Genomic DNA, 21,947 nt, shown 5'->3' with positions numbered 1-21,947 from the left:
AAAATAACACAGCAGGGCACAGATTATCCAACAAGTTCTTGGAATGTATTGGAGACCATTTTTTATTTCAGAAGATGGAGAAAGTCACTAGGAGAGAGGCTGTTCTAGATTTTATTTCGCGGATCTTAAAACATTCCTACCTAGGTATGTGCCTACCATGGTGATAGCAACACTAGAAGTTTGGAGAAGGAATTCTGTTTCCCCAAGAGTATAAAAGTACAGCCACCTTTGTGACAGGCTGGACCCCCTGGGATGACACCTGGTGTGATGGGACACCACTGAGGCAGACTTCTGCTAGCCTGTGTCCCCTTTTACCTGGTCTTGCTGGGCTAGGCTCCCCAGCCTAGCTCCTTGTGTCTGTCAACCTGCCTAAAAGAATTGATCAAAAAACAAAAGCTCTTCAGGAGTTATCATTTATTGTAATACAAACGGTAACATTTAAACCCCTGGAGCTCTTTATTGTGCAATGTATTTACAAAGATTCCGAGAGACGCCGAAGTGACACAATTAAATATTTACAATCATCAATAAATGGCAGTACCCACCTGTCAGCTGTTCCACACAGTGGATTAAAAGCAATGATTCTGAACCTCATAGGATGGGCAAGACTGAAGGCAACAGCACCAACTGGGGACACTAATGGTTGCAGAGTGTACAGATAAGTCTTTACAATTCAAATTACTTACTCCTCATCTGCGTATCTTGTGCAAAAAAAGGGTAATATAAGCGCTTTCAACCTAGAAGTCCACTGGACACATTAGGGTTTGTCTACATGACGGAGCCTATGCTGGCATAGAGATGTCACTATAGCTCCCTAGCGTAGATGCAGCTTTTACATCAACAGATTTTCTGTTGGTGAAGGAACACCACCTCCCCGAACAACAACAGCTACACAGACAGAAGCACTCTTCCTTTAACATAGCTGCATCAGCACTAGGGGGTTTATCAACACAGCTGTTGGTCTGGGAATGGTTTTTTCGGACCCCTGACCAACGTAGTTACGCTGACATAACTTTTAAGTGTAAACCAAACCTTACGTTGTCTCTGGAAGTTTGTCTGAACGCCTGCAAATATATTCATGGTTTTAGGAATCTGACGGACCCTGATGCCACAAACCAGGGCTGCTTCCAAGGAGATTGTCAAACAGGGTAACGTTTGCCAAACACAGCCAGTACTTCTAGGGAAACTCCGCAGGAGACCTGGCATTCGGGAGCTCACGCAGCTCAGTGTGAAGCAGATAATATCCCACAAAGGATTCACACAGTCAGGCCCTAGGGGGTCCTAAAGACTGTGCTATTTGTATCCATTAAAAAAGAATATTAAAATGCTAGAAAAAGGGTTAAAAGCTATCTAAAATAATCTGTTCTTTGTCTGCTCATTAAAGCCACTGACAAAATATTGGCCGATTCATTAAAAGAATTTAAATTTTACCATTTTATAATTGGCACGTTCTGGGTCTGCAGTTGTAAAGATAACACGTCATCAGTCGACACCGGGCAGCCTACATGCATGTGGTGCAATCAGCTGGAAGGCAGGGGTGCCACTTTCAAAAGCACCTGAATGGCTTAGATGAAAGTCAAGTGCCTGTGCCACTCAGGCCCTTTTGAAAACTTTACACATTAAGAACTCACACAAACAGCTTGAAATTTGCCCTGTGGATTTCTGGAAACAATGGAAAGTGTCATGCCACATCATGTACCTCTATAAGTTCAACCTGCTATATGCTGCTGCTTATGCACCCTGTAACAATGTGAGGTAGTACATCCTAGGACTGGAATAGCTGAATTAAGACACCATGGTGGACGTGTTCCCCATGATGGACCACTATATGAACCACAGACATGCTACAAGTACTTGCAGACTGTTTCAAAGGTCCCTCCAAGATCATAATTGTTTACATCTTACAGTCCGGTGGGGTAGTTCTAATGAAATGTTCTACACACACTTCAGGATCCAGAGGAAACCACTTCGTGGTTCAGATTCCATGATACTAGATGTCTCTTCCCTAAATTAAATACTGTGAACAGCACGTTCCTAAGAATGAAGGGCATGAACAAGAAATTCACATGAGGTTTCTTCAATCAGTTTAAAAAGTTCAAAGCTGGACATTCCAATCCGTATACTGGAGGAAAGACCTTGTCCCAAGAAATCGATTGCCCTGCTTATTTGTTGCAAAACCCAGCACTCAGTTGCTTTATGATAAACAAGTGATTAATTCGGAGACAAAAAATGAGGGGTATGTTGTGACGATCACTGGTGGATTACTTAAGGTTATTAAGAAATTTGGGTTGCTCTTCCCCTCTTGGTAAAAGCGTTTCTCCACCAATCTTCGGACCTTTCTTCTCCTAGAAATATTAACATACAAAGGAAGATTTAAATCCAAGCTAAGCCAGCTGCAATGTATCATCATCAAAAGAGACATGGGAGGGCTAAATTATCTGAATAAGTAGCTACATAAATCATAATGTTTCAAGAGTTCCTACAGACAATCCTGCAAATGCAACCTCCCACCATGCCAGTTAAAATAAGGAGCCAACACAACAAAAAGCAAAGAATAAACTAAGGATGCCAAAAAATACAGAAACGTACAATACTGAGGCATAAAAGTGGAGGTTTGGTAGTCCCATACCACGATTTTACACATGCACACTACAAAGCCTAGCGAAAACTGTGTGAGTTAAAGGGAAACCATCTAGTTAACATTCTCCCTGCTTTTTCAATCCAAACAACATCACCATGTTAATTCATGAAAAAATGAATTTGGAAAATGAAATGGACTAGAAACTGGCTGTGAAACACAAAAGTGAAACTGACCAGTCTGTTTTCACTATCAGAACTGTTCCCTTCTTACATTTCTCCAAAACAGCATGCATAATGAAATGTTAAAACAGAAAAGAATTAAGTACCTAAAAATCTAAAGTATTATTTGTAAGCAAGGCAGCAATATATTTTATGTTTACAACAGTATCATTTTTAAACTGTCAGTGACCAGAACAGGACAGCCATTTGAGCCTGGAATTCCCTGGCTTTTGTTGGTCTAAGTCAGTGGTTTTCAAACTATGGTCCATGGATCCGTGGGGGTCCGCAGACTATGTCTAAGGGATCCATGAAAGGTGACTACGAAAATAAAGTTTCAGATCCCAGAAAAGGCATTCCATTTTTTGGATCAGTCAGAAAGACTGTACGTGAATACCCCATCTACAGGTCAAAACCTGAAAGTGTTGTCGTTACCATAGAAGCCCACAGTTTAGTGCCCTTTCTGACACGTCAAATGCCGTGCTGAGCACATGCAACAGTTGTAACTGAACTCTGTTCAGTCGGTTTTCAGTCTAAGACTTCTATGGTAGGAGTCTGTGGACCACAGGTTGAATTTCCAAAGGGACCTGTACCTCCGTTCAAAATGTTTTAGGGGTCCGCAAATAACTAAAGGTTGAAAACCACTGGTTTAAGTTACATCTTGGAAAAACAAAGTCGTCGTAAATTTGCATTAATGTTTACACGGAATGTACTACCCCCTTTAAGGGACAGGCAGGAGCTCACAACCAAAGCAGCCTGGCTGTAATCAGGGGGGCTTTCCTTAGGGCTGGCCTCTTTAAACAGGATAAGGAAGCTGAACTGAGGCGAGAGGACTAGAAGCATTGTAGGCTGCAATGGGTGGTCGTGCTGTCTCTCAGGGTCCCAGAGACCAGCCTGACCAAGCTCAGAGACTGCTTTGTGGACTTGCAGTTTGGGAGCTCTGAGCCAGCATCCTGAGGTAGGCCGTATGATCTGCTCTTACAAATGCTCCTTCCATTTTGTTAGTGTTTGGCTTCCCCTCGCCCGTGAATTTACTGACACCAATCGGAGAAAGTAATGCTGGGCACATCTGCAGCACCATCACCAGCCATAAGGGGGCGTACAGTGATGGCACAGGCCTTTTACCATTCATCATATGGACAAGTCAGTCTCCACATCATTCCACTACCGATACTTCAGGAGGAGTGGAAGACTTTACCTCTTACCATAGCGTGTGGTGGTTTGGGCCCTGGCTGTTTTTTAACTAGAGAAGCTGTCCCCTTCTCAGACAGCTCAGATTAGTGCCAAAGCAAAGCTTGGGAAAACCCACTAACAAAAGCAGCCCAGTTCCCACAGTGCAACAGGGAGCTTTGGCCCAGGCTTACCTTGAGCATTCCATCGCGTTCCCATTTGAAGAGGCCACAGGCGCTGAAAGAGGAAGATGGAGTGTTAGGGCTTGTCTTCATGTACAGCGGTGCAGCTGTCGCCGTTTAATGAAAACGCTACTACACCGACAGGAGAGTCTCCCGTCGGCATAGTTAATCCACCTCCACGAGAGGCGGTAGCTGTGTCGGTGAGAGAAGCTGTCCCGCCCACATAGTGCTGTCTACACCGGGAGGTTGGGTGGGGATAACTGCATTGCTCAGAGTTGTAGACTTTTCACATCCCTGAGCGATGTAGTTATACTGATACAAGTTTGTAGTGTAGATTTGGGGTTAGTTTGGTGCCCTGTACAGAGGATCTCTAGCCAACCCAAATCCCTCCCATAATGCTTATCAGCAGGGGGTGACAGTTCTGGGCATTAGCACATGCTAATGTTACTGGGATAAAGTGTCCTAAGATTATTGGTTGGTGCATCTGAACCTGCCAACATATTGCAGGGAGCCCTTCCTACCTGCAGGGCTTTTTCGGTAGCCTGTCAAGAGATAAGGCTCTGTTTCCACAGGGACACTTGAAGAATCGCTTGACACCATCATACCAGTGGTATTCATGATTCTCCTTCACACACGTCTCTAGGAGCTTGAAATAGGTGTATTTACACTGCAAGGAGAGAGAGAGAGAGAGAACACTATGAGAGAAGCAGAGACACTATAAGTGAAAGAAGTGTTATTCTGCTGTCCAAGGAGAACAGTGTTCATTCAGGATCAGCAGGATGCCCCCCCACCTCCCGTTCTGGCATGCCCAGAGAGAATGGCCCACTTGATAAGATCACTGCCTCCAAACCCTTCCCATTCTGCCCCTTTCTCTTCTTCACTACCACCTTTTGTCATGTTTGGCCCAATTCCCTGCAAAGTGCAAAGTACAGATAGCCTTCTGTGTAGCTATAGACAGATAGGAGAGAAAGTATGTCAGCGGTTCAAACTATTCAGGCAAGAAGAAACTTCCCCCTACCCCATGGCATTTTAAATGATGGTAAAACATCACCTCTGCCTTCCAAATGGAGCCACTGAAATGCAGATTAAAGAATCTAGTCGTTAGGATGCCTTTTGCTATGTTCCAAGGCACCTAAGCTCATTCTTCACCCAGTCCTAGAATACGCCAGAGTCCAGTACAAAGTTTCAGACTGGCAAGAATTATGGGAGACTATCAACTCTGATCGAAGTGAAACAACCTGGTAATCAGTTGCTGGGAAGCAGATCTTCCCCAGAGTGACTTATGTACTGGGAAACCATTGGCACACAAAGGGGCACTTCACTTTGCTTCTGGAAAGCTCAAATGCAATACCAAAGTCTGTGCTATTTCACCAAAGCTCTAATTCCCTCAATATCACTCACCGCTCCAGCTGGTCTAATCAAGAACGTTCATAAGGATCAAGTAGTTTTCTTGCTAATCACCAATCCAGGCTTCAGCAGAGATAGCAGCTAAACTCCTCACTCAAATCCAGTTCAAACCAGTCTGCATGCTCCACGCCCCTTCCTGCTCCAGGGTCACTCACCGTTTTGCACGTCACAACCCGACACTTCACTTCTTTAATGTTCTTCATCTTCTCTTCCAGTTGTTCCTTTTTCACCAGAGGTTCAAAGTAGCGTTCCTGCAGCTCAGCCTCAGCCTGCCAGAGCACAAGAGAGGCGATGTCGTCGGATATGCAAACAGCACACCTAGAAACAGTGCAAGCAGTTCCACATCTAGTGGGTTGGCCAGGATGGCCACATACTGCCCCGGAGAGACTGAAATCTCTGAAAGACAGATGAATGTTCAGAAGCTCCGAATAATCCATTTCGTGTGCGCTCCTTGTTTGAAAAAGTACAGTATATAATGCACACGCTGCTGAAATGCAGCCATCTCCCAGGTAGAGCTCTTAAACAGCATCTGAGATAACACACAACTTGGGTACAGTACTCACTTCTGTACTGAAGTGTAAAGTGCAGGGAGGCATGCAGGATGACCTGAACTGGGATAATCAGCATTCAGACTCTTACGAAGAGTGCCGTGAGATCTTTACTGATTAGCATCTTCGGTTTACACATCTCATCTCAAGCCACACTGTGCCCCTCACACCATCCTGGGGAGTTGTTACAGTACTGTTACTTAGGGAGGTGGTGGAATCTCCATTCTTAGAGGTTTTTAAGGCCCGGTTTGATTTAGTTGGGGCTGGTTCTGTTTTGAACAGGGGGTTGGACTAGATGACCTCCTGAGGTCTCTTCCAACCCTAATCTTCTATGATTCTATGATACTGTCTCAGAGGAAAGAGCGCCATCTACTGGATCGCCTGTACCACTGCCCACAAAGGCTTGGGCTCTGCAACCCCTCTGCCCACAGCCATGGTTACAACACAGAAGTGGAATGAAATAAGCATGTGTCCATTTTCTGGAGAGCAAAGTGTCTCCATAGATATGAATATCTGCAATAGCTGGCCTGCTATAAAACAACTGCTTAGATTATAAACTCTTTGGGACAGGGACTGTCTTGTTGTTGTTCTATTTGTCCAGCATCTAGCACAATGGGGTCCTATCCCAGGACTGAGGCTCCTGGTGCTGACAACTGGCATTCTCAGTTGTGCACGGGGGAGAACTCGATTCCAGAGAAACCTCAATTCCCTTATGGTTTACAGAAAGGGAGAGATGGAGGCCACATGGATGGAGCGTGGGTGGGGAGCGAGCCAGACTGGAGGAAGAGGAGGAGGGCCACAAGCTGATGTTCTGTTAGTACAGAGTGCATGTCAGGCAGGTGGGGACAGACAGGGTGCTAGATGGCAGCTAACTGCAGAAGAGTGAGTAAAGGGAAACAGGGACCGAGGCTGACAAGGTGTAAATGCCCTCGTACCAGGAACTAGTCCGGCTTTGGTGTTTCAAGTCTCTGGCTCTGACTTCAGATCAAATTTGATCAGTTTAGAAGTAAAAAGACAGGGAGTGGGTCAAATCCTCCTCTCCGGGTAAATCTACGCTGCTGCTAGAGGTGTAATTTCCAGCGTAGGCAGACACTCCTGCACTAGCTTTGATCAAGTCAGCACTATAAACATAGCAGTGCAGCCACCATGGCATGGGCCAGCTGCTCGTGTACACACCTAGGGTCTCAGACAGGACTGTATGCAGGGTGGCAAGCCCATCCCGCCACAGCTACCCTGCTATTTTTAGCATGCTAACTCGATCAAAGCTTGCGGGGGAATGTCTACCTGAGCTGGAAGTTACAGTTCCAGCCGCAGTGGAGACACACCCGCAGTGTAGACCCAAAGTTCAGCGGAGATATTCCAGATTTACACCAGTAGCAGAGCAGAATTTGGAGCTATGCGAAGTCACCTGGGCTCTCAAAAGCCTTGTCTGCCACACCAGAGACTCACATAACTGCAACCAGCACTGCTGGGATTGAGCCAGTGCAAACTGCAATACTGCACGGTGGTCACACTAGCCATTCTGCTTCACGCACACCGCCACTTATAGGGCCGGCTCCAGGCACCAGCGCAGCAAGCAGGTGCTTGGGGCGGCCAAGGGGAAGGGGCGGCACTCGGCTCTTTGGAAGCGGGTCCCTCGGTCCCTCTCGGAGGGAAGGACCTGCCGCCAAAGTGCCACCGAAGAAGAAAAGTGGCTTGGTGGAGCTGCTGCTGAAGTGCTGCCGATCGCGGCTTTCCCCCCCGCCGCTTGGAGCAGCAAAAACCCCGGAGCCGGCCCTGGCCACTTACAACGCTCCCTGCCGGCGCTGCGGGGCACAGGGGCATTGCACCTGTCCCACAACGCCTAGGCCAGCATCCTGGAGCAGATTCACGATGGTTTGCTCCAGGGGGTGCCTCAACTGCTCTGTCTTGCATAATAGTGCACTGGTTTTAATCACTCCTCAAAGCAAAGCTGCATTTCAGGGTGTTTCTAAGTGTATATGCTACATGGGGGCACTGAACATTCAGCGTCTCAGGAACACTTGCAGGATTGTGCCAGGGACAATAAAGGAAAATGAGAATTCTTATTCAAAAAGCTTATATTAGGTGCCAGAGCAGTTACTAGCCTTTAACAATAAATTAAAAAAAATCAGGACTTGTAGGTTCACACTGAGACTAAACTGGTCTTTAGAACAGAAGATGTCAATTTTACAAAATAAATATAAAGATTAAAAATATTCTATTGTGCAAATACACTGATTTTAAATCAGAATAGGGCCATGTAAAGCATTCTGAGCTCCTCCCATGAAAAGTGCTAGAACTACGCTAAGAATTATAACCAATGTGAGCATCTCACTTATTACACACACCTTTGCAACTGTGTCTTAAAGGGACACTGTCAAGTTAAAAATCTAAAGTCTTGGTATTATCACCCCATCTAATATTAAACCTGACAGTATAATTTAGATATTTAATAGCTGTGTTTTCACTGGCTTTTTGCATCTCATGCAGCTTGAACAATGATGCTAGACTAGTCCGTTTCACCTCCTAGCTTTCATATATTATACTCCTGGGGGAATTCTGCAGCAAAATATTAAAAATTCTGCACACAATGTTTTAAAATTCTGCAAAATTCTGCATATTTTATTTGTCAAAATAACACAATATAATCACACCAGTTTCAATTATTTTGGTAATTTATTTCAAAATACCTGTCAGCAACTATGTCAGACACAAAACATCATTCCCCTAGGAGTAGAGAGTTAAAGAAACTCCTATGGCAACCTAGTTCCTGTTTCTCTGCCCCCTCCCCTCCAGAGCCCAGCCGAGGGACCAGACACCCACACAGCCTCCACCAGAGTCCAGCTGCGGGGTACCCCCCCAACTCAGACACCTGCATCCCCTACCCCCCAGAGCCCAGCCACAGGGCAGTCCCCAGAGCCCAGACACCTGTACCCCCTCCCTCCCCCCTCGGCTCTGCCCAGGGGCGACCCCCAGAGCCCAGACACTTGCCCCCCCTCCCCCCAAAACCCAGCTGCAACCCCCACTCCGAGCCCAGACACTCGCACCCCTCCTTCCCCAGAGCCCAGCCGCAGCCCTCCCAGCTCAGAGACTCTCACCCACCTCCTCCCAGAGCTCAGCTGTGCCCCCCCAACCCAGACACCCGCACTCCATTTTCCCCCAGAGCCAAGCTGTGGGCACCCTCCCAGACACCCTCATCCCCTACCCCCCAGAGCCCAGTCGCAGGGCACATCCTCCAGCCCAGACACCCATACCCCTTTGCCCCCAGAACCCAGCCGCATTCTGCATTGTGCAGTGGCGCAGAATTCCCCCAGGAGTAATACTCACACAATGCTACAGTGTCTACAAGGGAATGTGGAAATGCAAACGAATGGATTTCACTGGAATTTTTTTAAATTGTGGAAACATTTCTATTCAATGTATATTTTATAAAAGCTCATGTACCCCTCACCTAGGTTTGGACGTTAGAGTGTCTAATTATTTGTAATGACCCTGAACTTTAACTCTCATTGCAAGTATATGTACAAAGCACTTACCTCCTTAAGGACGCCCACGTGCTTGGACTTGGCATTCAGGATTTTCTGGAACTCTTCAGACTCCAGATATGCCAGCTGTTCTCGACGTTTCTTTTGGGCAGGTTCTAGTTCATCTGCAGCTAGAGAAACAAGAGAGGTTTGCTGTTCGTGCCACGGGGTGAGTTTAAAATCATGCTCTGCTTTCTAAACATAAGCATCCTTTTGTACTTTACAAACAACAAGAACTCAAAGAGATGTCTAAAGCTGTATGAAATAACATTTTGTAAAGGAGAAGTGAATGAGAATAGGATGTGTAATTAGTGCAGTAGCTACAGATCTTAGGCCAAATTCCAATCCGGACAAGAGAAAATAAAATGCAAATAACAATGTCAGCTTCCTCTTCTGCAGATCTCGAAGCACTTTACAAACAGTTAAACTTCACAACACTTTTATGAGATTGGTATTATTCCCATCATACAGAGGGGAAAACTCAACCAGAGGTTAAGTGACTTACCAGAATTCACACAGCAAGTCAGGAGCAGAGCTGGAAGGAAAAGCTAGGAATCACTCTCACACTGTAGCCACTAAATCGCTTTCCTTGATGAGATTTAGCCAAGTATGCAATTTGTGTACAATTACAAATACTATAAAACCTTGAGGCAATGGGAGGAAAACAGGCCTAGAACAGCAGGTAGTAGATAATGTTTTCACCCCTCAGCTCACAGAGAGCCGGATTCCTTGCCCAAGTAGGATCAAAGCCCAGTGTATTCTGTACCAAGCTGGACCTAAATTCTGCAGTATTATCCCTGGATTCTGCAGAACATTGGTGCAGCAGACTAGAAATTCTGCAACAGCCTCAATAAAACGAAGAGGCTTGTAACCAATTAACTATGAAGGTCAATCAGGATAGCAGAGCGCCTGTTACCTATTGGGATAGTCAGTTTATGATAAGCCCACATTTGCAATATGCTGCACTGCTAACAGCCAGTAGTATTGGGAAGTTGTTTGGGGAGAGTGGGGATCAAGCTAAAGATGATACTGAAGAAGCCAAGGGAAGTGCTGTGGGATAAGTAAAGCATCAGGAAATATTTCTGATAAAATGATCAACAGCAAAGTAGTCAGCAATAGTGACATTTACAAGTGAGATTTTCAATCATGCCTAACTGACTTAGGAGCACAATTCCCTTTGCCTTTCAAAGAGACTTGTGCATACCCCATTCATCATGATGGATTGTTAACTCTGAAAACTAAGGATGACATTTTAGGATGGGATTAGGAGATTTAGGAAAAGAAGCCTCTCAGAGTCCGTGGGACTCCTGCTCCTATGTCAATTGGGCACAATTAGAATTCCCAGCCTAAATTGTCATCTCTTGATTTCAGAGTTAAGACTCCATTGTGACAAATGGAGCAGTGTGCACTTCAGGGAAACAGGGAGAATATTTATCTCACAGGACGACTGTGAGGCATTATACAATGCTTTGCTCTGCTAGAACATCTTCCAGCCAACGACTGCAACATACTTGATATATTCATGAATAAATATGTTGATGTTTCTACAGTGCTCTAAGCTCTTGTATCATATATGATCCAGGAGCACTTAGTAACTTAATACACATTTAAAAAAAAAAATCACAACTAGAGATCATGACTAGGTTAAAGATTTAAAACCAGAATTACAAATTTTGTGTTTCTATTCCTTCCAACAGCAGAAAATCCAACAACACTCATCCTATTTTTAATTTTTTTAAAAATTCTGGGCACAATCTCTGACAGATTAAATACTCAGCATTCTGTTAGATTTAAAGGTAGTGATCCAATACCATTTCAGATACATTTTATAATGCAACAGGACAATTGGAAAGGTAATATTGATATCTATTTTAATAGTCCACTCCGAGCGGAATTTCCACTATTAGATACAAAGGGAAATCGCTGAGCTACTGTTCCACATAATGCAAAATGAGCAAACCGAACTCAGAAGAAAAGAGCACTGCTTTTATACAGAAGCCCAGTTATTTGCTGCTTTATTATTATTTAGATTGCATGATATTGGGCAAATCCTTTAGTATCAGTTCCCTATCTGTGAAACTGAGTCAGACTTCCCTCCCTCGGGAGGGTGCTGGGAGGATAAATTCATGAATGTTTGGGAGGTGCTAAGGTACTATGGTGATGGGAGCCATAGACGATGAATATACGAGGCTGGAGCTATTGAAGCCTAGAGCTTTCAGGGTCTGTCTCCATAGCAGCAGGATACCCATCATGGAATTAGGCCTTTTAAAAATCAGGTTTAAAACCTATTTTAGTTCCAAATCTCTTTGACCCAGTGTATGATTTTAGTTACAAAAGTAATTCATCAGCAGCTGCTGAGCTTAACATAATTAGTCATAAGGCACCTGGTGATACTTGGAGGGTAGTGTGTACAACGCACTCACTTTTTAAAGTCAGTTCTGTGCTTTCATACCTTGTGATGAGGGGATGTTTTTCTCAACTCTCTCCGTGATCTCCAGAACATCGGCAAGATCAGGTCGTTTCCGTTTAACACTGTTTGGGTTGGTTTTATTGAGGATTTGGCCTTTTGCTCGCAGTTTGTTTATAGCAGCCAACTAGAAAATGGGAACTAAATGTTAACGTTGAACACACGTATCCAAGGTCACACATTCCTAATTCCAAGGCAGCTGGGAAAATGTCAACTGGAAGAGGCAATAAGGTGTTCTAGACTGAGCATGGGCATCCCAACCAAATTCTAATCCCAACTCTGCCATTTCCTAGTAGTGGAGCCTTTGCCAAATCTCCCAACCTCTGACTCAGTTTCCCAATCTGTAAAATGAGGCTGATAATTCTCATTGGCGTGTTACGGAGTTACATGTCTGAGATCCAGACCAAGATACCGCACAAGATAGAGAGGAGCTAGAAAAAAGAAAATTGCATTTTCAAAGCAGCAAGGAAACATCATTGGAGATTTCTGTATAAATCACTCTAATAACTGGGCGCTAAAAGACACTTGCAGATAAGAACATAAGAACAGCCGTACTGGGTCAGACCAAAGGTCCATCCAGCCCAGTATCCTGTCTACCAACAGTGGCCAATGCCAGGTGCCCCAGAGGGAGTGAACCTAACAGGTAATGATCAAGTGATCTCTTTCCTGCCATCCATCTCCATCCTCTGACAAACACAGGCTAGGGACACCATTCCTTACCCGTCCTGGCTAATAGAGATTTTCTTTAGCAGATATCCTATCACTTTGAATATTTACAAAAAGACATACTAGTAGCATGTGTCTTGGACAATAACAGCTAATAGGAATTAGAAGCTTACAGTGGGGCACAACAGAGCTTAACAGGTTGATCTCGGAAGTCAAGGCTGCATGTTGCAACATGACCCATGTCAGGAGCTCAAAGTCCAACCAATCAAAGGGATTGTTACCTTTTTAGCTTCTGCTAAACCATTCAATTTTGGTACTGGAGGTGGAGAATCATCAAAGAAGAGGACGTCATCGCCCTCAGTGAAGCCTATCCCCAGCTTGGGTGCTTGAGGGGTTGACATTTTTGCAGCTTTGGGAAATTCAGCCCCTGGGGTTGGAGAGCGGAGCCCTGAGGAGGATGGTAAAGCTGGGCTATTGGTTTTTGTTGTAGTCTGAAGAAACCTAAAAAAGGAAAAAACACTGAAGTATAGTCATAGGTTACCTGGCAAATCAAAAGAGCGCGAAATAGTACAATTGACTTTAGAAGACATGTTGTAAGCCATTGTTCAATGAAAGAGGCCTTGCCTGTATTGCTACAGTTGCATAGCGCAATTAGGCCGGTCAGTTTCCTTTTCATCAGAGCTCAAACCACTTTGCAAACGTTAAGGCTCAGCGCAACCCTGTGAGGTAGGTAAGTCCGTCACAGAGTAGGCAGATCCCAGGAATCATAGTTCCCAGCCTCCTGCTCTAACACTCTCCCTGCTTTATCCTTTCTGGTTCTCAGGCACAATGCTGGGGTGTTTGGCTGTTCATTGAAATAAGCCTCATGATATTCCTAGTTAAATTAGGTTTTATAAAACTTTAAACCCTCCCACCCTACAGGACAGTCTGCCTGTAAAACATCAGCAGATGCTGGAGAGAGTTTTACCGCCTCTGTATATCTTCTGATCGCTTTTTTCTGGCCTCCAGCATTTGCTGCTTCTGTTGTTTGATCAGTGCCGAAGCGGAGATAGATTGGAAAGCAGATCCTTGCTTCCCTCGAACATCTGAAATAAATATACAGACACTGAGACTTGCAAGGAATGAGCCACGGCTCTGCAAAGGGGAGTGTTACGGGAGTACCTGGACATACCTGCTACATCTGCTTTGGCCAAGTGTTTGCAGAGGTTTCGTGCTCCAAAGGTTGGCATTGCCAACAATTCTTTGAACTCATCAGTACACGGCATGGGTCTCTTCGCCATACCTGGAGCAGCGCACAAAAAACCCAACAGACTCAGAACCAGGAAGGGAAAGGTCTGGCTTCAGCACTCACATTTGATGCATCAGACATTTCTAACAAGAGAATTGCTATGAAACATAATATTCAGTACTCACATATTACTCTCATCTTAACAGAGGTCACAAACTAGCTTCCCAAAATCCCACCTGTTTATTTTTGGTACTTAGATGGGCCCATTACTCTAGTATCTGAGCACTTCACTATCTTTAATGTATTTATCCTCACAATGCCCCTGGGAGGTAGGGACGTGCTATTATCCCGGTTTTACAAAGGGGGAATTGAAGCAGAGGGATACTAAGTGACTTGTCCAGCATCACACAGAAAGACACCAACCGGAGCAGGCAATTGAACCAAATCTCCCAAGTCCCACACTAGTGTCCTAATCACTAGACCAGCATTCCTCTCTCCCCAACAAGGGCAATCCTATTTACAGAAAGGGAAACGGAGGCAGAGAGGTTAAGTGACTTGCTCAATGTCATGGAAGAAGTGTGTCAGAGCCAGGATTAGAACTCCGAGGTCCCCACCTCCCAGGACTGTGCTGGGACCGCCCCAGAATGCCTCTCTTCGGGGCATACTCAATGTCCCCAGAAATCATGAATACCCTATTTCCAATGGTTTAAATCATTTGTTTTCAGGCCAGTGATTCACAACTGGAGATCTTAGAACTACCACAGTCTAGCAGTAACTTTTTCATGCTGGCCAAGGACTCGATGGTTCAAGTTCCAGACTTTGGCCAGTAATTTTCTATCCCAGAGTTATGTGCATGCAGGAGGTTGTATAATAAAAAGGGAGGTGCAAAACAAACTTTGAAGAGAACTGGACAATCTCTGGGCACCTTTTTCCCTGCAGCTGTGATACCAGGGGGAGAAGTTTCTATCATTTGGGGAAGTGAATTCAGACCGGGCATCTTTGTAACTACAGAATTTCCCAGAGGCTCTAAACTAGCTCACACATCATGGGCTCCACAGACATGTCACACAGCAGGCGGCAAGCATGTGATGGGAAAAAAGAAAGTTACCTATTTTCTCTCTAGTTTCCTGTACAATTGCATCGGCTCCTTTTACGACCAGATTCGTGAGAGTGGTTTGTATCTTCTTCTTAGGGGCTGCAGCTGCTGCACTACAGAGACAAAACCCCACAAAAAGTGAGTGCTGCTCCAAGACGTGAAGTAAAGGGTGAGGAGCAATACTGGAGTTTGAGTATCAGCTCAGCAACTCCCCAAATGCTCCAATTACCCATCATTCACTCTGAGCAGGTGCTTCCCTCACAAGTAGGGACATTGTGCTGTAATCTTTTGTATCTCAAAGACTTGGGTTTCCCATTTCTGCCTAGATTTAGATATACACTTCTGAGTATTCCAGAGACACAGAGACTTTGATGAAACCTGGCTTATATTAGCTCCAGAAAAAGACAGGAGAGATTGCTACATACAGCCACACGTCATTTAATGAGGTAATCAGGTAGCATTGTTAGGAGAATCCTAAACATGATTTGCAAGTATTGGGCATGATACAGCTTCCTCTCAAGTCAATGGGAGTCTTTCCACTGCTGACTTCACTGGGATTTGGAAAGGGTCCAATTAAGTCTCAGAACCCATGTGAAGTAGCAACCAGATACATATAGTTCACTTTGTCCACCACTCCCAGGTGCGAGACAGTAACTATTTAATAACACACAGCAACATCATATCATTAAGGTTAGGAAGTCCCAAAAAAAAAAAAAAAAAAAAAAAAAAAAAAACCCACAAGATACAGGGATATATATCAGACTGTAATTACCCAAGATAACATTTAGCCAGGACACAGTGGTTAAAAATGTCCAGGGGATCTTTAATGACCCTAAGTGCTCAGGACTTAAGTTTTACCCCTTCTTTGAAAGAGAGCAGCACAGCACCCCAGCCTCACAGTGCGGTATTGTTGTGGTAAGGATTCTGAGGTAAGAACATCACATACCGACTCACCAACACCACCTCAAAGATAGGAAGATGTTTTCCATCCAAGCACTGACTCTGCTTACCTGGGGTGGCCAGGCAGGCTCCCTGCCAAATATGATGTGACTCAGAGCAGTCTGATTCCTGTTTGGTTAATTTAGTTAACCCAAAGGAATGCTGGTCTCTTTAAAGATAACTTCAGGACACACTTATACCTAGTTAGGAAGGGAATTCTGTCAAAGAGACAAGGGCTGCAAGGAAATTAAGCAGTTTCTCTTACACTGAGGCTGCATAGGCTGCCGAAGAAACACCTCCATAGTAAAACCCATCCTGACAGAGCCTCTCCTTCAAGCTGGGATTTTTGCGAGCTATCCTTTTTGGAGCACGACCACTGGAGAAGCTAGACTGTAAATCTGCCCGCTTTGAGCTGAGCCTCTTGTACTGGGATTGTACGTGGTACTGGCAATATTCACAGTCATTCTGAAGGAAAGAAATAAGGCAGCTCTGTTATTGAAGACTAACTGGAGATTGATAGATAACATTTCCCCTGAGAAAAACAACAATATCTTTTTGTAACTAAGCTGTGCTTGTACAGACATCATGAGTCACCAGCAAGTACTGAATGTGACACACAGGCCTCTACCACTGTGGGTTGACGGCTGTTATAGTGCAGGGACCAGTCACTAGAGGTAGACAAGATCCCACACACTAATGTCTTACATATTCCCTGTTAGAATAGCTCATTCTCAAAGTCTGAAGGTCCAAGGTTTGACCTCACAGACACCTGGGTCATCAGTATATATGTGGCCATGGTTCATGACCTTCAAAGTTACATAGCTTCTTTACAAGCACAAACATGGAAGAAAAGCAACACTAAAAATGAGATGTTTCCTACAGCCATTTAAAAAAGTTTACAGACATGTTTCAATATAAATCCAGGAGAGAACATAGATTAAAATCAGTGACTGTCATAGTCTGTCTGTAGGGAGGGATCAATACTGTGAACAGCACCCTCCACCCATGGTGTTCATTAACTTTCCATCAAAACCAAAATAACGTCATTCTCTATATGGTTCTATGTACAGGGTTTCTAGTAGCAAGAACCTCCAGATCAGGCACATTGTGCCTGTTAGCCAACAGCCAGTCACCTCCTCCAGCCAATTTAGCTGCCAGGAAATGTCCTCCCCTTGGCTCATTATTGCTGGCACTAGATGTTTATTGATGCAGTTGCGGTTTAGGATACTGCACACCCATGTCTCCATGTGCTGATGTGTAAGCACGTTCCAATGTTGTTGCAAACGTCTTATACAATTGCTGTCCTCCACCATCTCCAAATGCTTCTACCCCACTTCCAATCCTCCTCCACTCTGCTGGTATCCTTCAAGGTTCTGTACTGAATCTGTACTCTTTTCCTTCTGCACTTACCTGTGGGTACTTGGCTCTGCTCTTATTGGGACGATTCCTCTCTCTTATCATCCCCACATCTGTCTGATCTCTCAGCCTGGATGAACTATCACCAACTCAGACGCCAGTGGAAACTAAAATATTCCCTACACCCACACACCCCCCTTCTTCACAACACTATACTCTTGATACGTGGTCTTGACATCAGAGCTGTGAGCATGTACTGAGTCTTAGTCACATGGGAACAGTTTTCAAGATGCATTTGCTTGTGTATATATCTGGGTAGAACTGAACCCAAAGATTATCAGAGGGGATGTGCTCTCATAAGGTCCCTCGCAGAGATGTCAAAGCTCACATCTTAACATAGCATATGATGGCCAAAGGCTATTTAGATTAGATTAAGATTTCATTTCCTCCTTCTTGACCTTACCACTTTTAATGGGGTGGCCTGCCCCTAAAGGCCTGGAGCCGGCCAGTCTCATATCATTAGCCCTGACTGCCACACCTAAGATGAGGTGTGGGGTTTAGTTAGTAGAACCAGCTGGGTTAAGAGCAGGTGAGACAAACACCTGTCAGGGATGGTCTAGATAATACTTAGTTCTGCCATGAGCACAGGGGACTGGACTAGATGACCTCTTGAGCAACCTTCTCGTCCTACCATTCTATGATTCACCTATAAAGAGAAGCAGGAAGCTGCTGAGAAGGGGGGATGCTCACGGAGAGAGAGCTTGCAGAGTCTTTGGGCATAAGATACTTCAGCAGAGGCCTGAGACAGCAGGGAATGGCTGCAGGGAGTAAGTAGACTCCAGCAGGGAACCCTGAGTTTTCAGGGAAAAGGCTAGAGGCGGAGAAGGCCTGGGAGACCCCAAGCAGGAAGATGAGGAGTCAAGATTTGATGGGGATTTGAGAAATTTTATTTTGAATATTCTGTTAATAAATCTTGCCCGAGGGAGGTGCGTTTCTGGACTTGAGAAGAGTTTTAGCAATTTGATTGAGAGAGCCCTGAAAGATGGGGAAACTGAGGCAAGCCACCTGCAGGCCCATTGACACAAAAGTTATAAATTACGATCCAATAATAATGCACAGAATCAGAGCACTGGCTCAAAGGCACCAGCCAGATTTTCCTTCATTAGTGACCCACCACAATAACAGCTCAATGACAGCCTAGAGACTAATGGATACATACCAGGTTAACAATCTGTGTACATGGGTCCCCACTCTTCTTCCTAGCTTTGCAGGTTCCCAGGTCCAGAGCTTCACCCAAAAGTAAGATCTTCTGGGGGTGATCAACAGACAAACACATCTAAAAAGAAACAGCACAAAGAGTAAACCCAAGGCTCAATAAACAGACTTCTGGAGAGGGGCTCGATGGGTCAAAGGATGGCAATGAAACAGAGCCTTTGATCTCCAGGTCATTGGTTCAGCTCCTGTCTAGGTTGGTAGTGACCACATGTAATTTACCACAGGACAGCAAATTGATGGATTATGAGCCAGTAGATGGTCTCAGTCCTAATTTCTAGAGAACGTGTGTTTGCACGACTAAAGCCACCATCAAGTGGCCCGGCTGCTGGCAGTCTCCACAGAGAAGCCAAAGACTGAACAGGCATGGAGACCAAATACCTGCTCAGCCCTGAACATGGTCACCCTTGGAACAGAGCTTAGCTATATTGGTATGACTAGGCGGCATTGTTACAGACCATGCTGTATGCATTCTGTGGATAGACAGAGGGCTTCAGATGTCAGTACTGGAAGTTAGCACCTTTTACAGTTCACTTTAATTGAAAGATTTATACCAGGCTAACCCACTGTACACTGAGGGTTCAGGCTAACCCACTGTGCGCCTGTACCAGAAGGGGTGTTGGCCTTCCTCAGAAGCTGATTGGCAGTCATCGTGACAAGAGGTCAAATACCACTATAAGCCCATAAATCATGTACAGGGAGAATTACTGAAAAACAATGGCCCTAATGGAAAAGGGAGGTAAAAACTCCTAGCCTTCTGCTCAGATTGGGAAAAAGGAAAGGAAAGAAAGGGGAAAAACGAGACACCCTCTCGACAGATAATCTATTTATTGTCAAGTGAGGAAAAGGAAATTCCAGCTTTATATGCTCAGGGTTCCAGGGAAACAAGACAAGGAGCTGTGGTAAGGCTGGAGGTATTTTATAGAATGCATTGCAGGGTGGGATATGAATTTCCAAGAACTTTTCCTTCTGAGGGCACTGTGAATTCCATCATCAGTTGGGCAAAGTGTTTTGAAACATTTCCCAGCAACAGCCCAAATAAAATTATGAGTTCAAGAGGAAAAAAAAACCCACTGTTACCTCATCCGAGCCTTCTTTAGATTTCATGGGATTAGCATTGAGCAGCCCGATGACCATGCCTTGGTCTGTCTTCCAGTGTTCTTTGTGGACATCACCAAACAAAAACAACGAGACACAGCTGTTCAGATCACGCAGGTCGTTCAGCCGCCAGATACTGAAAGTTTTGCCCTGGAACAGACATTGGTTTTCCCTTTAAGATCTTAATAAGAAAACCACTGATATTGCCCAGGCTTACAGCCATCTGCACGAAACTTGTTACAATTTTGCCTTTGTTCTCTATACTTGGCATAGGCCAGGGAACACTGTGGCAACATTATTTACTTATAAAGGTAATTGTAAGACATGTAATTGTGACCGCTGTTCTTGCTCCTGTTACCAATACTTAATAGCCATACAGCACTTCGCACACACTCTCATTAATCCATAATAACCCTGTACACAACGTGTTAACCCCATTTTACGGATGATGAAATTGAGGCAGTTTTGCCTAAGACCACCTAGTTGGATCTAGAACACAGACCTTGTGTTCAGCTCTGTGTCTAACCATTAAACTTCTGCTGGACAAAATATTAGCCTGTAGAATGATCACAAGAGAACTGGTAGAAGCCCCATGACTTGGCACTTTTAGAACAAGAATGAACAAAGCCCTAGTAAATGTAAAATAGGTAGGCTTGGAAGGATTGAATTTTAATTGGTAAATGTCAACAAACATCTATTTCACCTTACAGGCAAACCAACAGAAAATATTTCCAATGATAATAACCAAAATTTACAAATACAAAAAGAAATAAAAATTTTCTTTGAAAACTTATTAGAGTTTGATTTATGGCTAAGTACTTTGTATATTTTGACATGGGATGTTGACAATTCGTTTTTTTAACAGTTATAACCATTTAACTTTTTGAATCTCAACATCTACTGTCATTAAATAGTTATTGCTTGTCCCCTCCATAATTTCCCACAACTGTGAAAATTTAAATGGATAAAAATAGAAAAAAAATGCTTAAAAACACTGATATCTGTCAAAATTATAAATAATAAAAACTGAATTCTGCCAAGCCTAACAATAGCCAACTATCCTTCATTGGAAGGGGAAACAACTAAGTGACCTAACAGATCTTTTCTATCTCGTGATTTCATGAGCTAGGACATCAACTCACCTTTTGGGATTGCAGGACCAAGTGATTGGAATTTGGAGGATAAAGAATGAAAATGAAGTTTGGTTGTTTTATTTTTTTGGTGCTATTTAATATTGTGACTTCTGCTTTCATAGAGGTAGCTGCTCTTCTGGGGGGCCAAAGCTAGTGAATTTAGCAATTCATAACAATATAAGTCATAATAAAGATGAAATAATCCTACAGAATGCATCTACCACAACAGAATGAGCAGATTTATACAGCATTCTGTAGGTGATAATTTTATGCCATACATCCAGGTTCTCATATGAGAGCTGACACTAGCAGCATTGAATTAACCTAGACTACCTAGAATATTCAAATTTAATATAGTAGCTTGTTTTAATTAAAACAAGAATGTGGAGTTGGCTGACAAAATGTGCAAAATCTAATTAACCTGTCAGTGAAAATACCCTCATTTAATTGAGAATAGAACAAAACTGCTTACGTTATTTGAGCTCTGAGGGGTGATTTTCTTTATTATGACTCCAAATGTTACCCAGTCTGTTTCCTCCAGATTCCCCCCAGCCAGTTTGCCTTGCAGTTGAGACAGTCTGATCAGCTTCCGTCCAGCCATTTTCCTGTCTATTTCCACTGATGACACACGGGGTTTTCTACATTAAGAAATAGAGCATATAGAGACCACTAACATTAGCACCAATACAGGGAGATGACTAAAAACCATGTACAATAGCTTTTATATTCATGAAATTACAGCAAGAGACCTATCAGACCGTCTAGCCCATCCCCAACCACCATCATTGCAAGACTGTTCTTGGGAGTATAGTATGTAGTGCTCTGTTCTTAAAGAACCCAGCATCCCCCCTGGTAGATCACTCCACAGTCTAATAGAAGTTAATGAAAAGTATTTGAGCATAAGCTTTCATGGGCTACAGCCCACTTCATCGGATGCATGGACTGGAACATACAGCAAGGAGATATTTATACATACAGAGAACATGAAAAGGTGGAAGTAGCCATAGCAACTGTAAGAGGCCAATCAATTGAGATGAGCTATCAGCAGCAGGGGAAAAAAAAAAA

At 44.1% G+C, this 21,947-nt stretch overlaps 1 protein-coding gene across 1 annotated transcript; it reads right to left on the bottom strand.

The window, feature by feature from the left end:
* Window positions 1-397: 397 nt before the first annotated feature.
* MCM10 (minichromosome maintenance 10 replication initiation factor) lies at window positions 398-21,665 on the bottom strand. The gene is made up of 15 exons (XM_034763027.1): window positions 21,622-21,665; window positions 21,355-21,520; window positions 19,732-19,899; window positions 18,599-18,715; window positions 16,289-16,488; window positions 15,097-15,197; window positions 13,932-14,042; window positions 13,728-13,845; window positions 13,042-13,261; window positions 12,080-12,221; window positions 9,640-9,758; window positions 5,711-5,824; window positions 4,670-4,815; window positions 4,161-4,203; window positions 398-2,345 (listed from the first exon to the last, which is right to left on the bottom strand). The coding sequence occupies exons 1-15, from the start codon at window positions 21,663-21,665 to the stop codon at window positions 2,262-2,264; spliced, it is 1,893 nt and encodes a 630-aa protein (XP_034618918.1). The 3' UTR covers window positions 398-2,261.
* Window positions 21,666-21,947: the final 282 nt, after the last annotated feature.

The sequence above is a fragment of the Trachemys scripta genome, chromosome 1 (genome assembly GCF_013100865.1).
Source record: "Trachemys scripta elegans isolate TJP31775 chromosome 1, CAS_Tse_1.0, whole genome shotgun sequence".
NCBI lineage: Eukaryota > Metazoa > Chordata > Testudines > Emydidae > Trachemys > Trachemys scripta.
Note: the sequence above shows the minus strand (reverse complement) of the source record. Positions and strands in the feature narration are given on the sequence as shown.

What these genes read in the sequence shown, in the direction of transcription:
- MCM10 (XM_034763027.1), bottom strand. Translation starts at nt 21,665, where the DNA reads ATGGTGGTTGGGGATGGGCTAGACGGTCTGATAGGTCTCTTGCT. An exon ending in GGCCAAAGCAGATGTAGCAG is followed by an intron (nt 13,846 to 13,931) that starts GTATGTCCAGGT and finishes TATTTATTTCAG; the next exon opens with ATGTTCGAGGGAAGCAAGGA. An exon ending in AAACATCCCCTCATCACAAG is followed by an intron (nt 9,759 to 12,079) that starts GTATGAAAGCAC and finishes TTGTTTCTCTAG; the next exon opens with CTGCAGATGAACTAGAACCT.